The 13,200-nt window shown below is 38.5% G+C and overlaps 1 protein-coding gene across 2 annotated transcripts in view; it reads right to left on the bottom strand.

The window, feature by feature from the left end:
* LOC126187041 (putative serine protease K12H4.7) overlaps positions 1-13,200 on the bottom strand; it is a 117,530-nt gene that overhangs the window by 62,726 nt on the left and 41,604 nt on the right. For both annotated transcript variants that reach the window (XM_049928262.1, XM_049928263.1), the window contains exons 3-4: positions 10,420-10,601; positions 4,558-4,793 (exon numbers count right to left, since the gene is read on the bottom strand). In XM_049928262.1, coding sequence (XP_049784219.1) covers positions 4,558-4,793; positions 10,420-10,601 — 418 coding nt within the window. The remainder of the gene's footprint in view (positions 1-4,557; positions 4,794-10,419; positions 10,602-13,200) is intronic.

The following is a 13,200-nucleotide window of genomic DNA, read 5'->3' as shown; positions in this document are numbered from 1 at the left end:
GCCCGTCGACCTGGGACCAGACCGCAGCGACGCACGGATGCACGCCAAGACTGTAGGATCCCACGCAGTGCCGTAGGGGACCGCACCGCCACTTCCCAGCAAATTAGGGACACTGTTGCTCCTGGGGTATCGGCGAGGACCATTCGCAACCGTCTCCATGAAGCTGGGCTACGGTCCCGCACACCGTTAGGCCGTCTTCCGCTCATGCCCCAACATCGTGCAGCCCGCCTCCAGTGGTGTCGCGACAGGCGTGAATGGAGGGACGAATGGAGACGTGTCGTCTTCAGCGATGAGAGTCGCTTCTGCCTTGGTGCCAATGATGGTCGTATGCGTGTTTGGCGCCGTGCAGGTGAGCGCCACAATCAGGACTGCATACGACCGAGGCACACAGGGCCAACACCCAGCATCATGGTGTGGGGAGCGATCTCCTACACTGGCCGTACACCACTGGTGATCGTCGAGGGGACACTGAATAGTGCACGGTACATCCAAACCGTCATCGAACCAATCATTCTACCATTCCTAGACCGGCAAGGGAACTTGCTGTTCCAACAGGACAATGCACGTCCGCATGTATCCCGTGCCACCCAACGTGCTCTAGAAGGTGTAAGTCAACTACCCTGGCCAGCAAGATCTCCGGATCTGTCCCCCATTGAGCATGTTTGGGACTGGATGAAGCGTCGTCTCACGCAGTCTGCACGTCCAGCACGAACGCTGGTCCAACTGAGGCGCCAGGTGGAAATGGCATGGCAAGCCGTTCCACAGGACTACATCCAGCATCTCTACGAATGTCTCCATGGGAGAATAGCAGCCTGCATTGCTGCGAAAGGCGGATATACACTGTACTAGTGCCGACATTGTGCATGCTCTGTTGCCTGTGTCTATGTGCCTGTGGTTCTGTCAGTGTGATCATGTGATGTATCTGACCCCAGGAATGTGTCAATAAAGTTTCCCCTTCCTGGGACAATGAATTCACGGTGTTCTTATTTCAATTTCCAGGAGTGTATATGAGTCCCACAAAAACTATCCTGTTTGCCAAAGACACCAGCATATTGCTCACTGGATCCAGTCCAGGAACTTTGAGGTCCACAGCAGAAAGTTCTACGAAAACATTTTCTGAGCGGTTCACAAAAAACAAACTCATTATAACTACTGAAAAAACTGTGTGTGTTGATTTTCATTTAATTCCTCCAACTAATCAAATGTCTATTAAAGCCCAATTAAAAAATGAGCCCCTAGAAAATGTAAGTGTAACAAAATTCTTGTGTCTTTGGGTTCAGCAGGACTTAAAGTGGGACACACATATAAATAATGCAATTTTGTCATATGATGACATGATGGAGACCATGGCTGTTGTTTGAAGACAAATGTTGATGGTGTTAGGACAGCAACCAGCCAATTTGTGGCTGGTTGCTGTCCTAACACCATCAACACATATAAATAACTTGTGTAGAAAACTATCATCTGTGTGCTATGGCCTAAGAATTTTAAAAGCTACAACAAGCAAAACAATAGTACTGCAGGCATACTATGCACAGTTCCACTCACTAATCCAATATGGGATCATTTTCTGGGGATACTCAACTCACAGTGTAAAGATTTTTAGAATGCAAAAAAGAGCTTTAAGAATAATTTGTGGCCTTAAAAAGATGGAGTCCTGTAAATCCAATTTTACTGAGCTTGGTGTTCTAAATGTTCCAAGTTTATTCATATATGATACTATATTGTTCACTAGGGACTACCTCCTGAAAACAGGCAAACTGCTACAGAACAAAAATGTACACAACTATAGTACCAGACGGGAATCAAATATACATCAAAAATATCACAGAACACCACCTATCAGAGGAGCATAATTAACATTGGTGTAATACTACACAACAAGATACCAGAGGAAATAAAAAATACTACTGATCCAATATTTAAAGCTAAACTAAAGGCATTTCTAATAAAGCACTGTTTCTATTCTGTCAGAGAATTTCTGAAAAAGTAACAAAATTAATTGTAATAGGTACCTGATTTTAATTTGCCTACTATTTTGCTAATACTATGTATTATTGTAGCTTATCTTTGACCTAGCAATTTGTGCTATATGATAAAACTGGACCAATAAAAAATCAATCAATCAATCATAGATTCATTAGAAAGAGGTTTTACTGTAGAGGAAATGGACATTTTTTGCCTGCGGCTTAGAATCGAGTGCAAAGTAAGCGGAAGTTCTGTAAAACGATAGTAGGTGTCGCCACAACTAACTTTTGCCATCGAATATATGTAGCGCTACACAGGCATGCTTTGCAGGCACAAAGATAAATACTGGTGCCAAAACCTCTGTGTCAGTGCAGAATGTAATGTACTAAAGAGGCATCTGCAAAGATTTTCAAACGGAGAAAAATTTTCGCTAAACTCTCCTTCACAACATCTTCTATCACACACAGTCTATTATTTGGTTCTTGTTGATCATTATCAAAGAAAGCAGCCGTGTAAGTAACAATAAATAGCAGTCTCTTACCATTGTTTCGCTAATGAGATGATTCCTCTTTTTTTTTTATATATATATATACATTGGAAGCGGCGGTAGCGCATACAAAAGTAAGCCATGCCGCAAGCGGCGACAAGTCGTAAACACTCATTATCAGAATGCGACAAACAATGCATGACACAGTACAATAATGCATTTTCAGCTTAGAGTGACGTAAACACCTATAACAAAGAGAATGGCACTTATCAGATCAAAGAAAAATAAGCAATCAATTCAAACCAGACGAAGCACGTGAAAAAGGAAGGGTACCCGTATAAATACGGTCGGAGCGCCTGACGCATAGCAATGGCTACCTGGTAAAGCTTAACTGCTAAGCTTACGACTCGAACCAAACTACTGTAGCTGTATCGTCATTCATTCGACCTAAATTGTGTCTCATATTACAATGGACCAACTTTGTTTCGATTTGGAGGAGTGGCCTAAAACTTTTCTCTCCCCTTGAATTTCGAGTCTCAAATTTCAGGTGCGGCTTAGATACGGGAAATTTTTTTTCCCTTGATTTCGAGTCTCATTTTTCAGGTGCGCCTTAGATTCAAGTGCGGCTTAGATTTGAGTAAATACAGTAAGCTTCTGAATAAGATGGAAACAACTACTTCAAGAAAAGGTGAAACATTAAAAAAAACACTGGTTTACACCTTCAAACTAGGTTTCTACATCTTAACGCCACAGATCCATGTACATATTCACAGCCCTGTATTTTTGTTTCAACCCTATGAAAATAATGAAGAACTCTATAGATGATGTCACAGAAAATAGCCTACTTAGAAGGCTACATCTAGAATCGGAAGCTCCTTCAGTGTAGTTTTTCTGATGGGATACAAATCTATTCATAACTTAGTGGAAAAGTAACTTTCCAAGCACCCCTTTTGGCAAAAACAGATTTTTTCCATCCCTATTCATACCAACTTTACAATAATGAAGACAACAGACATGAGTATTGATTCTAATAAAGTTTCATAGAACTAATAGAAAAATGAAGGACAGAAAAAGATGAAAATGGTACTGGGTTCATGTGGGGGAACACAAAGCAAGGGATAAACAGTTAATGAAAATGAGATAATGGGGAGGGAGGAACGATGACCAAGACATAATACATACTGTAAACAAGAAAAGAGAAGGAAGGTAGTCTGCACAAGAGTGAAAGCGAGTAAAAAGGAAAGGAAACAACCATAATGACAAAATAGGTTGTCCATGTTGTGGAGGTAGGTCCCATCCACAGACCTCAGTAGCACTGGTGTTGGGAAGCAAAATCTAAATGACACACTGTGAATCAGGAAGTACATACCATATGCAACAATGAGGGTGTGCTGTAGGCATTTTTCCTGTAGTTGTTATAAATGAGTGATGGGTAATGCTTATGGTAACATAAAATGCAGCAAACTGTCCAAATAAATGTATGACCTTGGGAAATTAGAAAGATGCTCCATAGATTATTTGAACAATTCTTTTATTGAAACTATGTGGAATGATTGGGGAGGGGAAAGGGGTGGGTGTTGCTGTTTTAGGAGCAAGGGCAAAGGGTGAGAATCACTTCTTTAACAACGTAGCTGAAATATTACAAGTTGAAGGTATATTTAACAACAGACTCAAATATTTCAGTTTCAAGAAATAATTCAGTACTATATTTTTTATCAACAGATTAGGGAACAGTTTCAATGCACCTGAACAATACTATTGCCGAAATAACCTGAGTGGAAACTTTCAATTATTCCTGTGTTTATCTCTCAATCAAGAACAGTCACAGGTAAAGTTATTCTCTAAATACTTGTAAAGCCAAAGTACATAAAAGTTTCAATGTCTAATCAGACTTATTTCATTCATGTTTATTTTACAATGAATGCTTCATAATATTACAGTACAGTAAGTTTACTGATTATGAGCTTCTCTACAGAGTAAATGAGTTTGTGAAAGTTAACTCTCTTCGTTATAAAGTAGTCAGTTGCGTTTCATTCTTAAAGCTACACAACAAAAATACAAGGTGATCAATATTTTTTAGTCTTTTGACCAAACCTACAAACCTCCAAAATCTGATTTTGCAAGCAGGGGACCACTGGCAGAGACAGCTGCATGAACTAGATGAGGATATTTAGCTCTTGCCCAAGCAGCTAATGATCCTGGATATGATCCACCAAAAACAACCCATTTTGTTCCAAGTGTTAAATTATGCTTCTTGTTCATACCCTCAATAAAGTAAGCAATATCAGCAAGTGCCTGCTCACTGCTTAGATATACAAGATTTTTTACAGACAGATCCCTGAAATTGAAAAACACTGAGTCAGCACTTTTGTTATATTTGTAGTAGGAACTAGTAGGTTAACAAGATGCACAGTATATGAAAGTAACTTATAATAGACATAGAAGCTAAAAATTTTGATATTCATGTAATGCTTTCACATGGCATTTTATCAGACAAACTAAAGTTTCAAAAATTAGAACCAATTTATAAAAAAGATATTAATAACTACTGATTAGTTCCATGACTAACATATTTTTCAAAAGTTTGAAAAAATGAGACTCAATAACAGTCCATCACTTCTGTAAAAATATTTACAATCAGCTGCAACTCAGATTCCATCTGGGCCTTTACACTCATCATACCACTGATCGCTGATCCACCCATGCAATAAGATACTTAAATAAGTCAATAACCAGAATTGCTAGTAACCTGCCTAAACCCACCCAGCTAGCCATGCGATCTAAATTGCTGCTTCCTGAGGGGAAGGCATGCCAGTCCCAGGCACGAATCCGCACAATGGGATAGTGTTGAGGTCCGGTGTGCCGGCCAGCCTGTGAATGGTTTTTAAGGCGGTTTTCCAGCTACCTCGGCGAATGCGGGCTGGTTACCCTTATTCCGCCTCAACTACACTGTGTCGGTGATTGCTGCGCAAACACCGTTTCCACATATGCATTCACCATAATTATTATATCACACAAACATTTGAGGTTACACTCATCTGGAATGAGATGTTCCTGGGGTGGTCCACCGAGGGCCAAAACAATTTTCTAGTTTGAGACAAATCATTACCATGACCAATATTTCTTTACATATAAATGAATCCACTGAAACAGGAGATGTAAACTGCTGATAATGCAAGAATGTCTCTCCATACACAGGTACCCCCCCCCCCCCCCCCCCACACACACACACACACAAAACTTTTCCCTAAAAACTGATTGGTTTACTTCAAAAGATCTATTAACTCTTATTTTGCGTGTTCACAATATTTTTTATAACTGAGCCATCTCCACAGTTACATAAAAGATTTTTTTATATTTTTGACGTGCACATTTAACTTCGTTTACTTCTAAAGCATCCTCAATGGCTTGTTAGTTGCACTGTACATTAAAATCGTACTGGAGGTGTAATAATACTGAGGCCTTCAAGATTATGTGATCTTGAAATTCACCAAGAAGGCATTCTGCCAACACCTATCATAAGTGTAACTGGCTCGCCAACATATAGACTGGCAAAATATTTAACAGAATTAACAGTGGCTGTTGTTGGTTGCTGTGAGCACAACATTAAGAACACCAGATGTTTGCTGACATTGTCAAACAATTATGGATAGGTGCAGACAATGTTATGGAATGCCTCTATGCAGCATTTCTGTTTATCCAGGTACCTGTTTACTGAGTTTGCTCACCAGCCACTTCCCTCCAGACCAGATTATTCTGACACACTGACCACCATTTACTTTTAGTACAGTTACAAACACCATGAAATGATGGATGGAATGGTCATGGATTCCCCTTCTCACTGGCTGTGGCCAATTTTTCCATGCAGAATGTTTAAGAAAGTGTTTTAAGCAGTGCCCCTCTTTGCCAGTCCTGCTTTTATCACTATGTTGGTGAAACTTTTTTGATTTGGCTTCATGAAAGGAAAACTGTTGCAATTAATTGATCAGCAAGGTTGGCTTGGAAACTTGGTACATCATAAACTAATCTGCACAGAATGTTACCTCAATGGGTACAATTTCCATCATTTTGACCAAACATGAGCTGTGCTGAACACACTGATACATACAGCTAAAAGTATATTGAATGTAAATCATTTAGACTCTTAAGTAAACCATCTCAGCTCTGTATTCACACACATTGACTGTAAGACACATGAAATAAAGCCAGCTCTCTTTGGAATGTTTAGTGCATATGTTTCCCATCATTTTAAAAGCTTATTAGCTCTAATTTTAGTGACTGTTGAATATACTAAAGAAGTAAAGGCAGTGAATTGACTTATGATGAAAAAAAAGAAAAAAGAAACGAAACCATCAGTACAGATTTTCTGGCAATTAGTCACTTTGCTTTATACTGCTGACTAAACCTATGGCTTGTAGGTAACCTGCAACCCACATGATGCATTCAACACAGAAAACAATTTCTTGTAGCACACAAAGCCAGAACTGTTTCGGTACTGATAAGAAGAACAACATTACCAGAGATTCTGTAAATAATTAGTTAAAAACAGTAGTTTCATTGCAATCAGCATGTTTCAGTGTTAACAATTAAACTGTAAACACAATGTCCATAACAACACAGTTTCATTGTGGCCTGCACAGGAGACTTTAATATCAAAGCCAGCCCTTTATCTTTATTTGGAGTCTATCCTGAAACAAACAGGGTTCAATTTGTAGGAACCCACTGAAGTAGGCTTTCTCCTGGGAGCAAGCAGTAGACCCAATGTAATGTGAAATTTATTCCATTATCAGAAAGTTTCACATATGTGATGTTTCCCGTTTGAAGACAAGTTATTCAGCCATTTAGAATTAGTATGAGGTGCTGAGAAAGAATTTGAGCACCTGAACATTAGTGGACGGATCCAGGGACCTGAGCACAGTGTGGCTCAGCCAGCCAGAATGTGCGATTCTAGCCAGCCTGAGTATAAAGGCTCTAACGGCTTTGGCGACAAGAGAAGTGGTGCAAAGCTGGATTGCAAACTTCACACTTCTCTTACTACAGTTGACTTACTTGAAACTTTTAGCCAATCCTCTTCACTGGATGTGTGGCTTGTCGATCTCCACGACTTCTTCTCCAAAGAAATAATTCTGGTTAGAGGAACTAACAAATTCTCTCTCTCTCTCTCTCTCTCTCTCTCTCTCTCTCTCTCTCTCTCACTAGAAATAACTCAGTAACCTCATACTCTCCGTTCAGTTCAGTTCAGGTATATTTTCATCTCCACAAGTTTCACATAAACATACAAATTCTTGTAAGTCAACTATGACGACACCCGTTAGATACAATTAAAAATAATCACAATTGCCTGGTTTTAACAACCAAATAATTTACAGATGTCCCCTGCGTCTTGCTTCGTTCAGAGCTAAGATATGAAGTAAGTTAAAAATCTACAGTCAAATGTTAGATTTTTTTTTACAACAATCATATTCACTAACACAGCAAAGAATAGCATTTAATTACTCAGTGTCCTCTCCTACAGCGTCTGGCACTTGCAGCAAACACTTTTTGGTGCCACTCATCTGACGCAGCTCCTGTCTTCCCACAACAAACTTCAATCCTGCACGCACGGACATGTGTTGCGCAGTAAATAGGCTCTCTCTCACACTTCTCTTTAAAATATAGCGTGTTCGAGGCAGCAGAAGGTGTTGTGGTTCCACAATTTACGTGTAAATTCTTGACGCACTACAAGGCAGTCAGTGGGTAGCCAGAATTTGGTAAATCTCAAAGCTGGAATTTGGACAGTGGTTGCTCACATGGCTTTTGTACAGGAGATGCACCAGATATGGGGCAGTGTGAGACAGTCCTGGAGTTGGCTTCTTACAACTCTCAGAAAATCTATAACAAATCATTGTTACATAATAAAGCAAATCTAAATACATCAGCAATCTCAGAAAAATGAAGTGCATCCAATGAAACAATAACATTTTCAATATCTTAGAAACTAAAGTAGTTAGTATTTTACAGTGACTAAATATTTTCACAAAGGACCTTCGAATTAACAACTTGTATATACTTCATGTAATCTGAACAAACAATATCTCAGATGGTATAACCATGCTATAGCAATCATCCTCAAAAGCCACTCATCTGTATCTATCTTATTTATTGATTTATTACACTTTTAGATATTTTCATTATACAAATTTCTGTCAGAAAATTATTTTCTTCACAATAACACAGCAACTGAATGCACCATGAATACCTCTTATCTTTTAATACTTGTGTAGTTACTTAATGAATATCTTACTATTTTACCAGTAACTTTATTTAAATATGATTGCAACTCGTATTAAAAACTGTGGTAATTTAAAAGTGGTGAATCACATGTGTTAGCTAACACCACCACTGAAAAGAGTGCCAAAAAACACTTCCATCAAACACACATAAATAACTGGTCAAACAATATTTAAAATAATTTTATTGTCATTTAATATGAGTGCACTCATGCAAGAATGCTGCCTCATTTACTTGTGAAGAAACTTTTACTTATATTTATTGCCAACAGTATGAGTGTGGCAGAATGTTATAACATTTTTTTTATTTAAACATTGATATAACAGTTAAGTGTGGAAAGTGGTCACGTTGAGTCAAATCATTTCTGTATTTCTTGTGGGGACGGCTTTCAGCCACTGAGAGTTAGGCAGTAGTGGAATACTGCTGGATTCAAGTGGAAAAGCACACTTTTTGAGTGGTGCTGTCAAGAGAGTGATTCTAGACACTTTTATGTTGAGTTCTGGAAGAAGGAAGACCTGCCTGTGATAACATGTGGTATATGATCATGTAGGTGACAGATTCTGGGTGGTGAATGGCTGCTACAATACTCTAACTTTTGAAGGGACTCCAACTCTCACGAGGTCTGAATGTGCTCCAGCACAGAGCTTTAACTTTCCACTTGCCTTACGGAATTGAGAATAGAGAGAGTACAAGTTTCTGCTTGTCATCTCTCATGTGTTATTGTGTAAAGTGTCATGCTGAACTCTGAATTATTTTGAACTGTTGAATATTTTTGTGTATTATGTTCCCAAAACAGACAGTTTTTCGCACACCTTGGATGACTATTTATCTTGGGGATTCTGCTACCATTCTTTTACTGTTGTCATCACAACTTTATTGTCATCATAACTTTACTGCATTTAATATTACAATTTCTGTCTGCATTATACATAGTTATCGTAAGACCACTTTCTGTTTATTTGACATACACTTTCATGAATAAACATTATTCAACATAATTCTCTGATGTGGTCTACACCAATTACAGACTTCAGAACAGAACTTCTCATTAATTATGGCTGGCCGGAGTGGCCGTGCGGTTCTGGGCGCTACAGTCTGGAACCAAGCGAACGCTACAGTCGCAGGTTCGAATCCTGCCTCGGGCATGGATGTGTGTGATGTCCTTAGGTTAGTTAGGTTTAATTCGTTCTAAGTTCTAGGCAACTGATGACCTTAGAAGTTAAGTCACATAGTGCTCAGAGCCATTAATTATGCATTTATTTTTTATTTAATATTTCTGTGTATTAACTTGCAATTCTATCCAATTAATAGACTATTTGACTTCTGTATCACAGCTACAGGTTGTCATTTGAGCAAGTTACCTGCTGGGTGTGAAAGCAGACATATGAGAGTCAACCCTACAGCATTAGTGAGTTGTATTTTTTAAACAGAGGTGTGCATAGCCCAGTTAACTAAGATACGAGCAACATCAGGAAAAATTGCAATTGGTTTGATCGAATGAAAAGTTGGTAGGAGAGTCTACTGCTTAGTAGAATACTGATGAGATAACATCACACTTAGTGTTAAGTAAACTGCACTGAAACTGCATCAACAACTGCAATTATTTTTTATCACAAAAATTAAACTCTATAGGCACATACTCTAAGTAATGGCAAATGTGTACAAATATACATATAATAAAAAGTACGACTTACTGAGTAGGATGACTTTTTCCATAATATCGATGCTCCAATTGGAAACAGAGGGCATTGTACTGTTTAGCATATGTAATCCATTGACCAGTTACCATCCACAAAGGACTTGCTTTGCCTTCACCACCAATCATAAGGAATACTGGCCCCCCTGGCTGATGAAATGATGCATTTGTGAAATATCTCTGCAAACAAAGTTTTAAAAGGACATCTGTGATTATTTCTAGTAACATAAACAGTATTTTGTATAAATGAACAAAACATCTCATACATACTTAAGATATCACAATAAAAAGCTTCTCTGAAGATAAGATGCTTCATTACGAAAATACCTACTTATACTGCCAATGAATTAAATTTACACATAAAAACTAAAGAAAAACCCAGAATGTGAGTTAAATTGATAGGTAGTTAATCAAGGAAAGATTACATTTTGATTTGATATCAGTGAGGAAAAGGAGTAGTGGAGGGGGGATATAAGAAAAGTATCCGTAACTGAAATGAATTCTAGCACTGTTGGGTGACTAAATTTGTGCAACATATCGTGAATACCTGTACTTTTTAAAAAACAGATTAAGGCACAGGAGATGTTTCTTTATCTAGTGTGGAAGTTCCAAGAATAATTATATTTTGTAGCATTTAACATAAAATCTGGTAGCCTTACAACACTAAGCTAGAGTGAAAATTTTTCTTATTACAGTTACATTTCTGATCCACATAAATATGGTAATGGAGGGCTCTTGACAGAATATAAAGAACAGAAGTAAAAGTAACAACTGATGGTATAATTGCTTTAAGTCATCAACAGGCAAAACACCCTCCTCCCCCCCCCCCCCCCACCCACCCACCCTCCCTCCCTCACTGCATAGTTACATTATCATTATCCCAGCTGCAAATAGCTCATCTAGGCTCTGTGCTGACATGTGTGTACTCTATTAGCTCTACAGAATGATTTCTCTGAAAGTTAGCAACCTTCACGGCCTTGTTTATATGCTTGTTGACAACTTTTACAGTGATTTGCTACCTTTGCTCTTCTATTACATATTACCTATATAAATAGCAGGTTTATGATGTACCTGAAGCAGTGAGGAAACTGCTAATTGAATCATTTACAGAAGTGGTACAACAACACAAAGTAAGAGTTAAAAACAATCAACTTGTTGGCTTCTCTGATGATGACAGTATGATTTGTGTACTTGCACTTGAGGGGAAAAGCTACTGACTACATTATGAAAATACAAAATCAAAAAGACTAAAGTGAAGGAAAATTTTAGCAATGTACATTGGATTTCTCCTAAATGGACTGAAGCAAAGACTATGCAAAATACATACTCATAATGCATTGTGGATGAATAACAAAAACAGAAAAAGTAACTGTTTGCAGTATTCACTAATTTCAATGAAGAAATAGCAGAAGAGCAGCTAGCTAAAAAAGAACCAGCTGGTTGTCATGGAAACAATGGAACAGAGTTGACAATCTCACAAATTTAAATACATAATTGAGTCTCAAGATTTTGTAATTTAAAAGAAAAAATTGCAATTAAAAAACTTCTAAATGAAACAAAAGGACACTACTTATCCTGAATCAGTAGGGTCTTTTTTCTCTTAATATCACTTTGTCTTTCTGATCGAGGGAGTGCAGTGATTTCATTCCCTTCAGCATTTGTTTTATTTTCTTATTAGAATTCTGATTAATTTCCAAAGCTTGAGAATCAATATTACTTCTACAGATAAAGCCAAGAAACCTTGAATTTTTCACATAGGCTTTAATATGTTAAGTGAAACATGCAGTCCTCACAAATACAACACTATATGAACATCTACAAACTGGCTCAAGGTACACAATATCAGAAACAAAAAGTTAATATCCTACAACTTAAGCACTATTAGGGAAACAAGTTTCCAGAAAATAAATGCAGGCCATACATGTAATTTTACATTATACAAATGGCAATATCCTGAAATATTGCAAAACGCAGAAAATTATTTACGAAGGGGCTTATGAAAAGGTGTTTTATCCAGCCATTCGCTTGTCACTACAGTTACTGGCACAACATCCATGAACAACATATGGCCACATTCTGGTGCTTGAAGCATCTTCCACCAGAGGTAGTACATGTGCCAGCAGTCCAAATACTGACATGCAAGTATCACGTGTATGGCAACATTACAGACAACAATGTAAGCATGCCACCTGACAAGCAGGTACTACTGGAGGTGCCAGCCTCCCCACCAGCAGTACATGCATTGATGACAGCAGCACTGTAATTGCAGGCACTATGTTATACCCACACGTGATGTGTTCACCGAGTGGATGTCCTTCCATCAGCTGTATATGTAAGATGCTGCCTACCCCTAGCAGGCACCTCGCACTAAGCTCACGGCCAGCTCACCAGCACATGCAAGCCCCAACCAGCAACTCTCTCTCTCTCTCTCTCTCTCTCTCTCTCTCTCTCTCTCTCTCTCTCTCTCTCTCTGTGTGTGTGTGTGTGTGTGTGTGTGTGTGTGTGTGTGTGTGTGTGTGTGTGTGTGTGTGCGCGCGCACTATATCAGGATTAAAACACAAGTAAAATGACAGAACAGCTAAACAAACGCACAGGGAAATGTGACTGGCTGAACACTTACAGAAACTTGGGTGAGCCAGTTACCCTGTCAACACATTAAGAACATTTCTCTAAAATTTTTGGAAACAAGTTGGACAGATCAGAAAAACCTTAAAACTCTAACCACATTTGTTTCAATATTACTTACAGTAGAGGGCAAATTTACCACTGCCTTCCAGTC

Source organism: Schistocerca cancellata, chromosome 1, assembly GCF_023864275.1.
Source record: "Schistocerca cancellata isolate TAMUIC-IGC-003103 chromosome 1, iqSchCanc2.1, whole genome shotgun sequence".
Lineage (NCBI taxonomy): Eukaryota > Metazoa > Arthropoda > Insecta > Orthoptera > Acrididae > Schistocerca > Schistocerca cancellata.
Note: the sequence above shows the minus strand (reverse complement) of the source record. Positions and strands in the feature narration are given on the sequence as shown.